Here is a 12,938-nt window from a genome sequence, read left to right on the forward strand (position 1 = left end):
TCTTTTTCATTTACTTAGGCCTGGTCATCGTCTTCCATCTCATATTTACTGCTATCTGGTTTGGTTGGAAATGTGAGTCTGATCAGCCACCTGGAGAAGTTTACCAACTCAAAGATAAAGGTGGGTAAGGAGAATGTTACCGTTCTAGACATCAAACATCTACAGTGCCGATGTCTGGATAGCCAATTCCACCGTGATAGCAATGCTAGGCAACCAACGCTGATCTGTCACGAGTAGTATTCTATATGTTGTGTTCTTCAAAGTTGCAGGGGATACATTTGTGATATGAAATTCAACTGTCCTGGATTCATAATTTTGGTTAGCCCTCAAGGCTAAGGGGAGAGAATGTGTTCCTCATACAGATCTTTATACAATTAGCTCTCATTTCCTCCTTTCCAAAGGACAGTCCAGTACATACACCACCAGGATGGACGTTAGGAGACCTAGAAGATATTCCTAGCTTTGTTTCTGACCTCTCTATGCCAGTGTCCCTTTATATAAAAGTGGAATATGTACTTATTTTTTGCACAGTGCTTTGATTTCCAGATTAAAGGCATTCAACTCAGCAGCCATAAAAACACCTGAGGGTGTTGTTTTAATGGTTTTAAAGCAATTATTGCCATTTAATTAACTATTATTTAGAATCTAGTATTATGTAAGCGCACCCCAGAAACATATTGATGGAATCCTGAGTCTCTTCTGAATTTTCCTTTGTCATCCCAATACAAATGCTACAGGAAAATAACTTCAAAAACAGAACTACAGGGATGGAGAGTGCTCTCCCCAAGCTAGTTCAACCCTGCTGTTCTAGGCAGAATCATCCCAGACATATACTCCCAGACAAAGAATTTCCAATGACTGAGCAAGAGCTATTAATGAAATTGCTGTTTACAACTTGTGGTCTGATTTCTTGATCACCTGGAAGCCACACACCTCACATGGCTATCAGCACTAGAAGGCAGCATTGACTACTGGAACAGGCACTAGTAGTCTGACAAAAAGACCTATCTTCTAATTCTGGCTTTGGCAAACTGTAGTGTGACCTTGGACAAGATAGTTCAGGTCCATGCATTTCTTCATGTTTTTTTCCCCTTAGAATGATAGAAAATTAGGGTTGGAAGGGACCTCAGGAGATCTAGCCCAACCTCCTGCTCAAAGCAGGACCATCCCCAATTAGATCATTCCAGCCGAGGCTTTGTCAAGTTGGCCTTAAAAACATCCAAGGATGGAGATAACACCACCCCTCCAGGTAACTTGTTCCAGTGTTTCACCACCCTTCTGCTGAGAAAGTTTTTCCTAATATCCAACCTAAACTTCCCTTGCTGCAACTTGAGATCAGTGACCCTTGTTCTGTCATCTGCCACCACCGAGAACAGTTCGGCTCCAACCTCTTTGGAATCAGCCTACAGGTACTTGAAGGCTGCTATTAAATCCCGCCTTGGTCTTCTCTTCAAACTAAATAGATCCAGTTCCCTCAGCCTCTCTTAAGTCATGTGTCCCAGCCCTCTAACCATTGTCGTTGCCCTTGGCTGGACTCTCTCCAACTTGTCCACATCCTTTCTGTGGTGGGGGCCCAAAACTCGACACAGTACTCCAGATGCAGCCTCATCAGTGCAGAATAGAGGGGAGTAATCCAGCTGGAGGACTAAAAGGGAGGCGTACAACCAGTGGAAGGGAGGAACTATCTCCAAGGAGGATGGACAAGTCCAGCCCCATGGACTTTTACCTATCGAGCTTTTCTAAATAGTAGGGGTGCACTGATAAAGAGATTTTGGGGGCCGACACAGATAGCCAAGTTTAAAGGAGGCACATTAGCCAATACTGATCCGATTTCCGATACAGCTGTGTGCAGCTGGTAAGTCTGTTGTGGTGGAAGGGACGGGGGGAAGGAAGGGGGTGCAGATCAACACCCCCCGTGATGAGGGAGGGAGTGGGGCAGGGGCTGCCCAGCCAGGCCATGGTGGGGTGCAGGATGGAGCCACAACTCATCCAGGGGCGTGCGGGGGTGCGGCTCCCACTGCTGTATGCACCCCAGGAGGGCACAGGGGGAGAGTGTGTCCTGGATCTGCATGGGGCGGGCTGCAGATGTAGACTGGAGGCAGGCTCTTCTCACTGGGGGCTGGGCTCGGGGCAGGTGGTGGTGGCGCTGGGAGTGGGGGCTATGGTGAAATTTGGGGCGGGGGGGATTGCAGCTACCTCATAGTCCCCCTCCCAGCAGCGCCACCACCTGCCCTAATCCCAGTCCCTGCCAAGAAGAGCCTGGCGCAGCCCCAGCTCCAGCCTGCCTGCCCTGTCCCACCCAGATCCTGAGGCCCATCCCCCACCCCCCCCGTGGCGCAAGCAGTGGTGGGAGCTGCCCCCCACCCCCCTGGTGACCCCTGGATGAGCTGCAGCTGTCCCACACCCCGTCTCACCTAGGCAGCATCTGCCCCTGCCCCACTCCCTCTCTTACCATAGGGGGCATTGATCTGCCCCTCCCCCATATCCCTTCCCTGCCCCTCTCCCCTTCCACCACAACAGACTTACCAGCTGCACACAGCTCTCCATGCTGCCGGGTTGTGCTCCTTGCTGCCTGCGCGTGTGCACGGGCATTTATCAGCCAAATTAATCAGCCGTGTTAGGCCAATTTCTGATACAGCCAATTTTCTTTATATCGGTGCCGATCTAATAATCGGACCAATGTATCAGTGCATCTCTACTAAACAGTCCCTAACCTGTTCTTTCACCACCTTTATATCTTAGTTATACTGTAGACAGTGAGTTTGTACATCACTTAATGCAGCAAGAGCCCAAATTTCTGAGGTCCATAGGACAAATCTACAGACATACAAGTAAATGTTACTTTTGGCACTGAACACAACAGCATGCCATCGATGAAACCTACCTTCCCAGAGCCTACAGATGGACCCAGTACAACCAACACTCTTTTTTAACAAAGTAAAGGAAAGCCCTGTTGACACATGCACTGCAGCAGTGAAGGGGTTAAAACACAACCCTTCCGGTGCTCCACGATGCTTTGTTCCCTTTATTGTTCTCTCACTCCTCTTTATACCAAGTTCCGATGTCACCCCCTCCGCCCATTACCAATTCTCTGCTTTCATCGCTTTGAGCATTAACACAATGGCTGCTCCATTGCTGAGCTACCCAATTAGATGCTAGCATATATTAGTTTCTGTAAACATGGATTTGGTCAAATAATGAGTTTGCTCCCAAACAAAACCCTTATATAAGCACTGAATATTGCAAATGCTTTCAGCTCTATGGAAACTCTATATTTATAAAGTTACCATGGGCAAACAATAAAGGCCACTTTCTAATTCAGCAAGCAATGGGAGTTCAAGAGGAATCCAGCTGCAATATAAGAAATGAGGGTTAACTAAGAGGCAGAATTACATGCACATCCCAAAGCATTTAAAAAGTCCTAGCTTGAAGAGGATCATTTCCAGCAACTGTGGGGGAAGGGGTGCATGACACTGGAGAAAACCAAAAAGAAAAGCCCATTGCTGGTAAATCTAACACTTTGCTCTTTATTCCCATGTCCAGTATTTAGGCTGTGTGCAAGGGAAAGGGATGGGTCACAATGAACAGAAGGTATGGAAAGAGAGGGGAGAAGGCTGGGATAGGAGGATCACATTCTCCACAGAAAACATGCAAGGCTACATACATCACCCTGCTCTCACAATCACCATGTTCATGTCTATGTTCTTACAGTGGTAGATAGGCCAAGAAAGGAAATTTCAGAAGCCAGCGTGGCCTCAACAGTCTCCTGTGATGAAAGGGGCAAGGACCCAAAAAGGAATGAATAGGATGGAGGTGTCTTCCTTGTATCCCTCCAGTGTATTTCAGCAACCCTCAAAGCAGCAGGACATTGGCCAATGTTGTACCCATGCCATACCTGTGGCAGGTTTAGAGTGATATGGGTGCCTTGCAGTTGTGTTACAGCATTGACTGCACAATTTTACTAATAAATTAGACAATGGATTGGTAGAGGATAGTTTGGATAGGGATAATCCTGCCTCTGGCAGGTGGCTGGACTAGATGACCTCTTGAGGTCCCTTCCAGCTCTGTCTGTGTGATTCTATAGGCTGAACAGGAAATCGGGGCCCAATTTCCTTGAGGCCCCTTGGAAAATCCAGTGGAAGTTCGGTGGTTCATACACCTTCGACCACTGTAAAGTCTTACATAATAGGAAGGCTGGCTTGTATTTTTTGTTTCATTGTTTATTTTAGTATCCACTGGAGAAAGCTTCCTATTACTAACTGGGCTGCAGTGGCTAAACAGTTTCACATCAACACAACATGGGGAAACATCCAACAAGTTCTAGCAGTAATAACCTGCCTCTTCTTCACTCATGCTTTCAAAGATGTAATGATGCATTTCATAAAGCCAGACAATGACTCAATACTCCATCTCCCATTGCAGCTTGTATGCCCCACAATATCCGAGCCCAAATGTAGACACCACAGCTCCTTTCAACCCCAGGCACCTCTTCTTACAGGGGATTAACAGAGTGCCACAGCTGTTTGTAGCCTTGCCATTCTACAAGGGGGACAACTGAAGAGGTAGTTGTGTTAATCAAAGAACAAACCTATGTGACATAATCAATGTTATTTTAGTTAGTCCAATAAGAACTGGAAACCTCAGGGAGCTGGGGAAAAGGCAGAACTCTTCACTTTTAGGTCACCAATTGAAAGCCAGCCAAGGACAGTAGAAGTCAGGAATTGCGGCTATCAGATGGCTCTTTGGCAGCCTACAAAAAGAAAGCCTAATTGGTCTCAGTCCAGATATCTGCAAACGACTAGCAAAGTTGACAGCCTCAGCAGTATCACTAAGACCTCAGTGAACAGAGACCTCTATTTTAGTAAGTAAAACAAGGTCCATGTGGGATAAGGAGTGTGTTTGTGCAGAGAAGCAAATGTCCATCCGTGACTGTTTTGTAAACAGAGGATATCAGTCCTGATTTCAGCAACTCTACCATACAGTCGCATGTACAGCTTAAAGAACATCTCACTAAGCTTCCCTTGTCCTAGTCTGGGTCTTTCCATTCCAAACAGCTGTTAAATACTGGCAGGAAACCCACAACACCAGCAAATTGTGCTCTCTCCCCCACTCCAATATTATAAAAGCCTAAGTCTGTCTGTCCGTAATGCTTTATTTGTGCTCCAATTGACTGACAAACAGCCAGAGTGCAAATCAGCATTCCAACAGGAGCTGGTGGGGACATAGGGGGGGCGGTGAGGCCATGGCTCTGGCCTTGGCCTGCCCCCTCCTTCCATCGTCACCGCCTGCAGGGCCTGATGCGGTGATGTGGGGAGGAGTGGGCCTGACATGCATGGCGGGAATAGTGGGCATGCCGCGGCAGCAGTGTGGGGAGGTGGGGGAGGAGTGGGCCCAGGCCCAAGTTGGGGGGGGGGAAGAGGCTCGCTCCTCCCCTCCCCTAGCAGTTGCCGTGTCGGACTGGACCCGCTGCTCCCCCCCACTGCCGTGTTGGGCCGGTTTCTCCCCTAGCTCAGGCTTCCTTCCTACCTTGGGCCTGGGCCCACTCCTCCCCCCTCAGCTCCAGGCCTGCTCCTCCCGTTCCCCCACTGCCACTGGGTCAGCCTGGGCCTGCTATTCCCCCCGCCATAGCAGTCCGGCTTCTCCCCACCCTCAGGCCCAGTCCTCCCCTGCTGCAGTTGGGAGGGGGGGAGTGGGCCTGGACCCCAAGAAGGAAGTGGTAAAAGGGGAAGCGGGCCCAGAAAGGGGTTTGGGGGGGGGGGAACGACACACATGGGGCTCCATCCCCATATGCTTCCCCACCCCTGGTTATTCCTGATGGGCAACTGACTAGTAATACAATAAGTGCCATCATCATAATGGAACGGTATAAGCCTTACCCTACATCCTGAGATCTCCAATCACTTGGCAGTAACTCAGAGAGCAATCTCTCAGGACTCTAAAACAGTGTTCTTAAATCCTCCCTGACCAACACATCACATTGGCCCACGAATGCAGTAGCGGGGGGGGAAAAAGCATCCTTTGGGATCCAATAGATTCTTCACGGTAAACTTTAATACCACAAACACACATCACCTAGCACAGCAGGAGCATATCACGGAGGCAAGCAAATCCATACATGCTGCATGTGAGCGCAAACACCTTTCACTTAGAGGAGAGATGGTGTTCTTACCTCTTGCTTCTCCTCTAAAAACTGCACAAACATCTGGAAAAGCATGAGTGTAACAAAAGCCCCACTGCCAAATTTTCTGTCTTAAAAAGCCATGTCTTCCCTTGCAATCCACTTTCAAAAGGAAAAGGTCAGACAGGAGGTAGTGTTTTCACATGTTTATAAATCTGATAAATACAAGTATAACCCCTGCCCACCAGAATGGGGCAGAGAAAGGGTCCTGTGAAGACCAGGAAAGCACTGACTTGCAGACAGGAGTGGTCAAGAGGGCAAGTGGTTCAGGCCGATGTGTCAAACAGCTTGTCAATCATCTCGCCCACCTGGTCAACTTGGTACTTGATGTACTTCTCGGGGTTCTTGGTGAAAGGCACATTGCCATACCTGCCAGGGGCAAAGAAGAGAAGCCTGTGACCAGCAGCAGGCACTACATGGAGCCAAGGTTACAGGACTTGGCTTTCTGGAGAGAGGCTGCCTTGCTTCCCCCTGCTCCCTGTCCCTTCCCAGAGGGGTAACAGACAGGCTCTGACATTGCCTCTTTTAGTATGACAGACATCTGATGGAGTTCTTGGCAGCAAGGATAACCATCATAAGCATGGTTAAGGGCAGATATTCATATTAATGGGGAGACCCCTCAGTGCAACCCAACTTTCCACTAGCTAGAACAGGGCTGTCTAACTGGCAGCCCACAAGCCACATGCAGCCACAAGGGGTTAGCAGGTGGTCTGGCGGCTCCCGCCTGGCTGCCCCTCTGCCAGGGAGGTGGGGGCACAGTATCTGATCTGGTCATACAGTGTGCAGTAGGGGGGGGAAGTTGGAGTACCCCTTCTGTGGGCAATGGGGAGCCTGGGTTGCCCGTGTGGCAGGGGGTGGGGCAAGGTGCATCCCACCTTGCAGTGTGTAGCCCACCAGGTAGGTAACCTCCTCTGCTCACAAGCTGGAACATGGCTGTCATATATGTTGTATTAATAAAGCTACTCATGAATTCTGCTGCCCCCCCCAAAATATCCCCTGGGAACATCAACTGTGAACTTAGCTCAGCTCACAGAATCCACACACTCAATATGCAGTAGCTGGAGATGGTTTTGGAAGACAGCGGACTGCCTCTGGTTTGCATGTCTGCTTTTGGTCCAAAAAAAGACTCAGCACTTCCCAAGAGGAAATGAGAAAGGAAGGACTGGGCACCTGCAAGAGGGTCATCACCTGTTTAAGAAGGCACCGTAGGTCTCTTTCACAATGGTTTTCTGAGCCCGACGGATTTTGTCCCTCTGCTCTGTATCAGGGATAGCCCAAGCCTTCTGGATTTTACACAGCTCCTCCAAGCCATCATTAAATCCCTTTCCATGACAGAAGAAAACGGTTAGGGACATGACTGAGCAAGACACACATGGTGTCTTGTGCCTGAATAGTGAAACTCAGTGTTATTTTTGAGCAAAGGTGAGTTTTCCTGCCATCCAAGAGCTCCTTACCTTAAAACGCTCCTTGATCATCTGCCTTTCTTTGTCCTTGAGCTGCAAGAAGGAAGAAAAGGACATTGTATTTGTCCTTCCCAGTATAAATGACAATATTGCTGCTCACCTGCTAAAATTCCTGTTTAACTTATGTGAGGCAAAGATTTCTTAGATTTCTTTTATCAGACCAACTACGTAGTGGGAAAGAGTTAAACAAGTTTTTGAAGGCAGGATGTTCTTCATCAGACATGAAACTGAAAGCCAGCAAAGCCCTTAATTTGCATGTGGAGCACTTGGATATTCTCGACCTGGAGTGACCAGCCTGCATGGGCAACACTCAGGGTCTTGTCCTTAAGAACTTCTAAAAGGCTTTAGGAATCTCACCATCCATGGGGCACCATCTTGATGCCCACTCACTGGTTCCTACCTACCCCCCCCACCAAAGTTTGCCTCACAAGTCATTTTTTAGGACTCCTCCCAAAGGAGAAGAAACATGTCGGTGACCAGAGTATCCAAGATTAAGTAAGTGTCACTCACCTGAAATATTATTTGAGAGTAATGTTGGGGTTTGGACAGGTCATTTGATAGAGTACATCAATGAGACTATCTCCGAGTTTTCCAATAGTGAAAGTGTCATTTGTCCCATCTTAGAGATGGGGACACTTGAGACCCAGAATCACGAAGGAAGTATGGGACAGCAGAGACAGAACCCAAAGACTGATTTTCCAATCTGACGTACAAACCACATTAACTCTCTCTTGATGCTTTGTAGAGAATAATTCTCTTTAAAAATCTCTCTGCAGAGAGGAGAAAATGATTTTGCCCACTTCTGTTATATCAAAGCCATCCTTTGTCCACCCTCTCACCTTGACTCCAGCTTGAAAGACAGGCAGACTTTTCTCTGAGATGTAATCTGTTACCTTTAACCAGCTACAATTGATAAAAGAGGGAAGACATTATGGACAGCACACTTTTGCCAACAAGAAATCTGACAGACATGTACACAATACCTTTTCCAGGACTAAAAAGCAAGGAGAACCCCAGCTCCATGGAGACCCCCAACTCCATCCATTCCAACGTTCTGCCACAATGAACCTTACACCCATGTCTTTCAAATAATTATTTTTACTAGTTTTTTAAAAATGTTTTCACCCCGTCCTCTCCCACCACCCCATTAGCTCTGGACGTTAAAAATCGGACAGTCTTTCATTACAGCTTGAGAGACTTGGACAAGGACAAAAGGAGGCCACCTAACCTGTCCTGGTAGGTCTGGATCTGCTTCTCAATGAGCTCCCTATAACAATTTTCTGCTGCCTTTCGAGTCACAGCCACCAACTGGATTAGCTCAGACCTGACAAGAGAGGAAAAGATCAGCTAAGCCAAACACCCATAAACCAGCCCTGCTTCTCTCACTCAGTGATGCCAATTAAGTAGCAAGCCTTCCAACCTTCATTAGTAAGACTCGTTATCCCCGTTATAGTTAGTGATAAAAGCTTCTTCCCTTTTTCTTCCAGCCATGCCACTTCAAAACGAACAAACCTAGCGGTAGAAGCCTTTCCTGGCTGAATGCTTTCAAGAGTTAGAGTCTTAGGTCTGAGAAGATGAAAGATGTTCAGTACAATCAAAGGCCTCTCCACTGCTTTGATTTCTCCACTCTCTGGTGTAATATAATGTGTTTACAATAGGACAGAGATGCTTCAAAAGGGCAGTTTTCGAAAGGGAAAGAAATGCCAGAGAGGAGAGAACTCACTAAGTACATGCACTCAGCATACCAGAGTTTTGTTTTTTTAAAAGTCACAATCCCAAAACTAAGCCCCTTCCAGAAAGAAAATTCAGTCCCCTTGAGAGCCAAGAGGATTATGAAGAGATGCACTTACTTTTCAAGGGATTTAAGGATGTAATTGTAGTTGTTGTGCAGGAAGATGGCTTTTAGAGCTGGGTCTTCATAAACCCTGACTTTGCTGAGAAGGTTTAGCTGCAAGTTGCCCAGCACTTTGCCTTGCAAAGAAAAAGGAGTAAAGATCTTTATTGAGATCACAGATGATGGTGGCTGCTATTGATGATAAAAAACCAACATGGCCCTAGTTTCAGAAGATTTAGGTGCAAAATTTAGGCCCACCATGGGTAATTATGCATGCACACTACATGCATATTCATAACTAAATGTACAAGTTAGACATGTGTTTTGCAGGAGTGCTTTGGTGTGCCAATGTGCATGATACTTGTACACCATTTTCCTCATAAAGTAATGGAGGTTTCTCTCCTATGCCATTTCCTGTAGCAGTAATTTTCAACCAAGGTGCCACGGTGCCCTGGAGTATCTTTCAAGGGTGCCATAAGGTGCCACACAACATTAGGACTGTTAGGTGTGTAAATATGATTATAAGATAAACCCAGAGATTTAAAATAGAAAGCCACAGCTGTGGTCGCCTTGAAATCTTTGCAACAGAAAAACTGCTCTATTATTTTTCTCTAGTCCCAAAAAGGACTGAAAGCTAAAAGCTGGCATTTTCCAAGGGGTGCCTCGAGTCTAAAAGGGAGGAAAGACCATTATCCTATAATGATGGGCACTGGAGGAGTTAAGAGGTATGCATTTTGGGCAGCCATTGATTCCATCACCAGCAAAGACTGAAACTTGGCCCTACTGTCAGGGAGATGCATCTGCTCATGCCAGAGCTCAATTTGGGCAATTTGAAGAGAACTTCTGGGCCAAACATCACACCGACATGCCCCATCCTAGCGATTGCTGCACATTATATTGAGCCATAAGCTGACACTCCAATGCCATGCTAGGTTACCAGGAGAGTAACTTCAACAGCAATTGCAACAGGTTATATCAGGCATCTGAACAGTCTTAGAACATGCCAAGCAAGGAAGAAGCAGAGGCAGGAGAGCTGTGCTTGATACTCACAGATGTAGGTGCTAAGCAGCCGTCGGCTGAATTCTGAACTGTAGCTACTAGCCGAAGAACTGGTCTCTGAAAAGAAAAGAACCTTTAGCCAGTGAATGCGCCGTCCTGGGAGGCTTGTTTGGTTAATCTGCCTTTACTCAAACAAGCCATTTTGTCGTTGCTATGGAATTAATGCAAGGTTCCAGTTGCCAATGAAATTACCTCCCCCTCTACAACCCCCAGATGCATGTTTATTCAGCACCAGGGAGAACAGCACTGCACTCCACTTGAACCCTATATTTGTACCAACTGCTGATACTCTTTGCTGCAGGAGGGTAATCTCTTCCTTATTATCTCCAAGATAGAAATGATAACACCCCCTTCCTAAGATCTGGAAGATACACTGTTAATCAGATGCTGAGCAACAAAACCCAGCAAGCTTCTCTTTTTTAGCGCTACAACTTCTCCAACATCACAGGAAAGTGATTGTTTTTAATGGCAGGCATTTACTGAACTATCCCAACAGCATTAATCCAAACATGCACAAGGGCTCTGGAAAGTTTCAGCTAATACCACGTGGTACTGATAACAGACTTCTCAAACTCTGCACAAGGACTTTTTCAAACTCCACAACCTGCTCAAACAGGTGATGGGGCTGGCTTACATCATTTCTAGTGCCTGGATGCAAAGAGAGATCACTTCCAAAGGGTCAACCTCCCACAGGCCAAGCTCACTCTAGTCATACTTGTGACAACACTGGATGTGCTCAAAAGAGAAGCCATGCTTCAAATGCTTGACCCATACGAGTGTCGTGGGGTTGCAAGCAGTACTAAGATCACTTGAAAGGTGGGGAACCCACATTGCTTATGAGCAGAGGACCGGGGTGGCTGAAAGCTGGGAGCATCATCAAACAAAGAACTGTACGTGAAACCAAGTGGGGCAACTCTTCTGGAAATAGTTACCTTCATGGAGCATCCTAGAGATAATCCAGTGCATTAAGACAGTCCTCCACCCCCACTCTTGCTCACGTGGCATCCCCAACCTAAACCCTCCCAAGAAGGCAGCTACATCCACATGCTAGTAGTTGCAAATATACCTCCTTTTCTCCCTCCCAAGACAACTTTTTTTTTTTTTTAAATGCTGGATACAGTCAAAGGCAATATAACCGGTTCGTGTGGGCAGGACACACGCTGCTTACCTCTGGGATCTAAAGGAATATTGTATGTGTTCCCAAGAACTACAGAGTTTAGGGCAAGATAGAAAGAGAAAAAAGGGAAGGGAGGAGAGAGAAAGAAACGTAAAGTGCAAAAAGACAGGTTAGAGACCACCATCCCTTCAAGAACAAAGCAGATATTAAACACAGAGCAGCCACATAACAGGCAGGTTTACTCCTTCAAAGACCACAGACCGAGCTGGATATTAAGGAAGAACTGGGTAGTCTGTGCCAGCAAAAAGGATTGAGTGTGCCCATCACCCTCTCACAGCAAGTGTTACCAAGGGCAGTCAGACCCTGTCCCATCAGTGGCAATTCCCATTCCCATTCCAATGGGAGTTGGGTTATTCCGTCAAATGAACTGTATTACTGGAAGACTATTCAGTAAGACCTTATGCCTGCAAGTGCAGGCTAAAAGCTTCTTGTAAGATACAGAAGATGTTTTGGCTGGCACAGATTTTGCTAGAAATTGTTGAGTGCACAGCAAGAAATGGTGTTCATACTCCTGTTCTCGTGTGCTTTCTTTTCACAGGTAAAAACATTTCTACTTGAGTGGAATATTTCACCAGAGGCAAAAACCCAACTGTCTCACCAACCAATCATGTGGAACAGCTGGAACACAATATAATACTACAAATAACCCTGTGCTATCAAGGCTGGCTGCTCCCTGCATCGGACTAGATACCTGTAGCAGCAGGTCTAGTTTCCTGGGTTCAGCTCCAGAATTCCCTGCTGTTGCCAGCTCTGCAGGAGAAGACTACTGGCAAAAGGTGAGGAGTGTGGATGACCCTGACAGATCCTGGATGTCTAATGACAGCAGAGAATGTGCTTTATAATGCTTCCTCTCACATGCAGCTCTGAGGCAATAGGTGCCAACTTAACTTACCAGGCCTAGGTATGGTCATTATCCTGACCTGGTATTTTTATACTAAGTAGGCTGCGAAGATGCATTTCTTTTGCTGACTTTTACCATCAAGACGTTCCTACACCTAGTGGGACAATTCATTGCGTCTAACACACAGAGCAGCCTGCACTCCAACAGTTTGCCTTACAAACCTCCACAAAAAGCTTACAGCAGGCTTTGTAATGATATTCTGCTCTGGTCCTCCACCACACAGCCTGGCTGCACTTTCCAGCCTTGGGGTAAGTAATGAGGACCTTGCCTTTTAGACAAGTAGAGAAGAAATTATCAGTTTCCTCTGAAGCTAAAAGCTGCATTGT

At 46.8% G+C, this 12,938-nt stretch overlaps 1 protein-coding gene across 7 annotated transcripts in view; it reads right to left on the reverse strand.

The window, feature by feature from the left end:
* Window positions 1–6,309: 6,309 nt before the first annotated feature.
* The window catches only part of EXOC7 (exocyst complex component 7), a 30,161-nt gene continuing 23,532 nt past the window's right edge, over window positions 6,310–12,938 (reverse strand). For all 7 annotated transcript variants that reach the window (XM_006269232.4, XM_006269231.4, XM_019494287.2 and 4 more), the window contains 7 exons: window positions 10,526–10,591; window positions 9,492–9,612; window positions 8,870–8,965; window positions 8,481–8,544; window positions 7,633–7,674; window positions 7,367–7,500; window positions 6,310–6,547 (listed from right to left, as the gene is read on the reverse strand). In XM_006269232.4, the coding sequence (XP_006269294.1) occupies window positions 6,445–6,547; window positions 7,367–7,500; window positions 7,633–7,674; window positions 8,481–8,544; window positions 8,870–8,965; window positions 9,492–9,612; window positions 10,526–10,591 (626 nt within the window). In that variant the 3' untranslated portion in view covers window positions 6,310–6,444. The remainder of the gene's footprint in view (window positions 6,548–7,366; window positions 7,501–7,632; window positions 7,675–8,480; window positions 8,545–8,869; window positions 8,966–9,491; window positions 9,613–10,525; window positions 10,592–12,938) is intronic.

The sequence above is a fragment of the Alligator mississippiensis genome, chromosome 8 (genome assembly GCF_030867095.1).
Source record: "Alligator mississippiensis isolate rAllMis1 chromosome 8, rAllMis1, whole genome shotgun sequence".
In the NCBI taxonomy this organism is placed as follows: domain Eukaryota; kingdom Metazoa; phylum Chordata; order Crocodylia; family Alligatoridae; genus Alligator; species Alligator mississippiensis.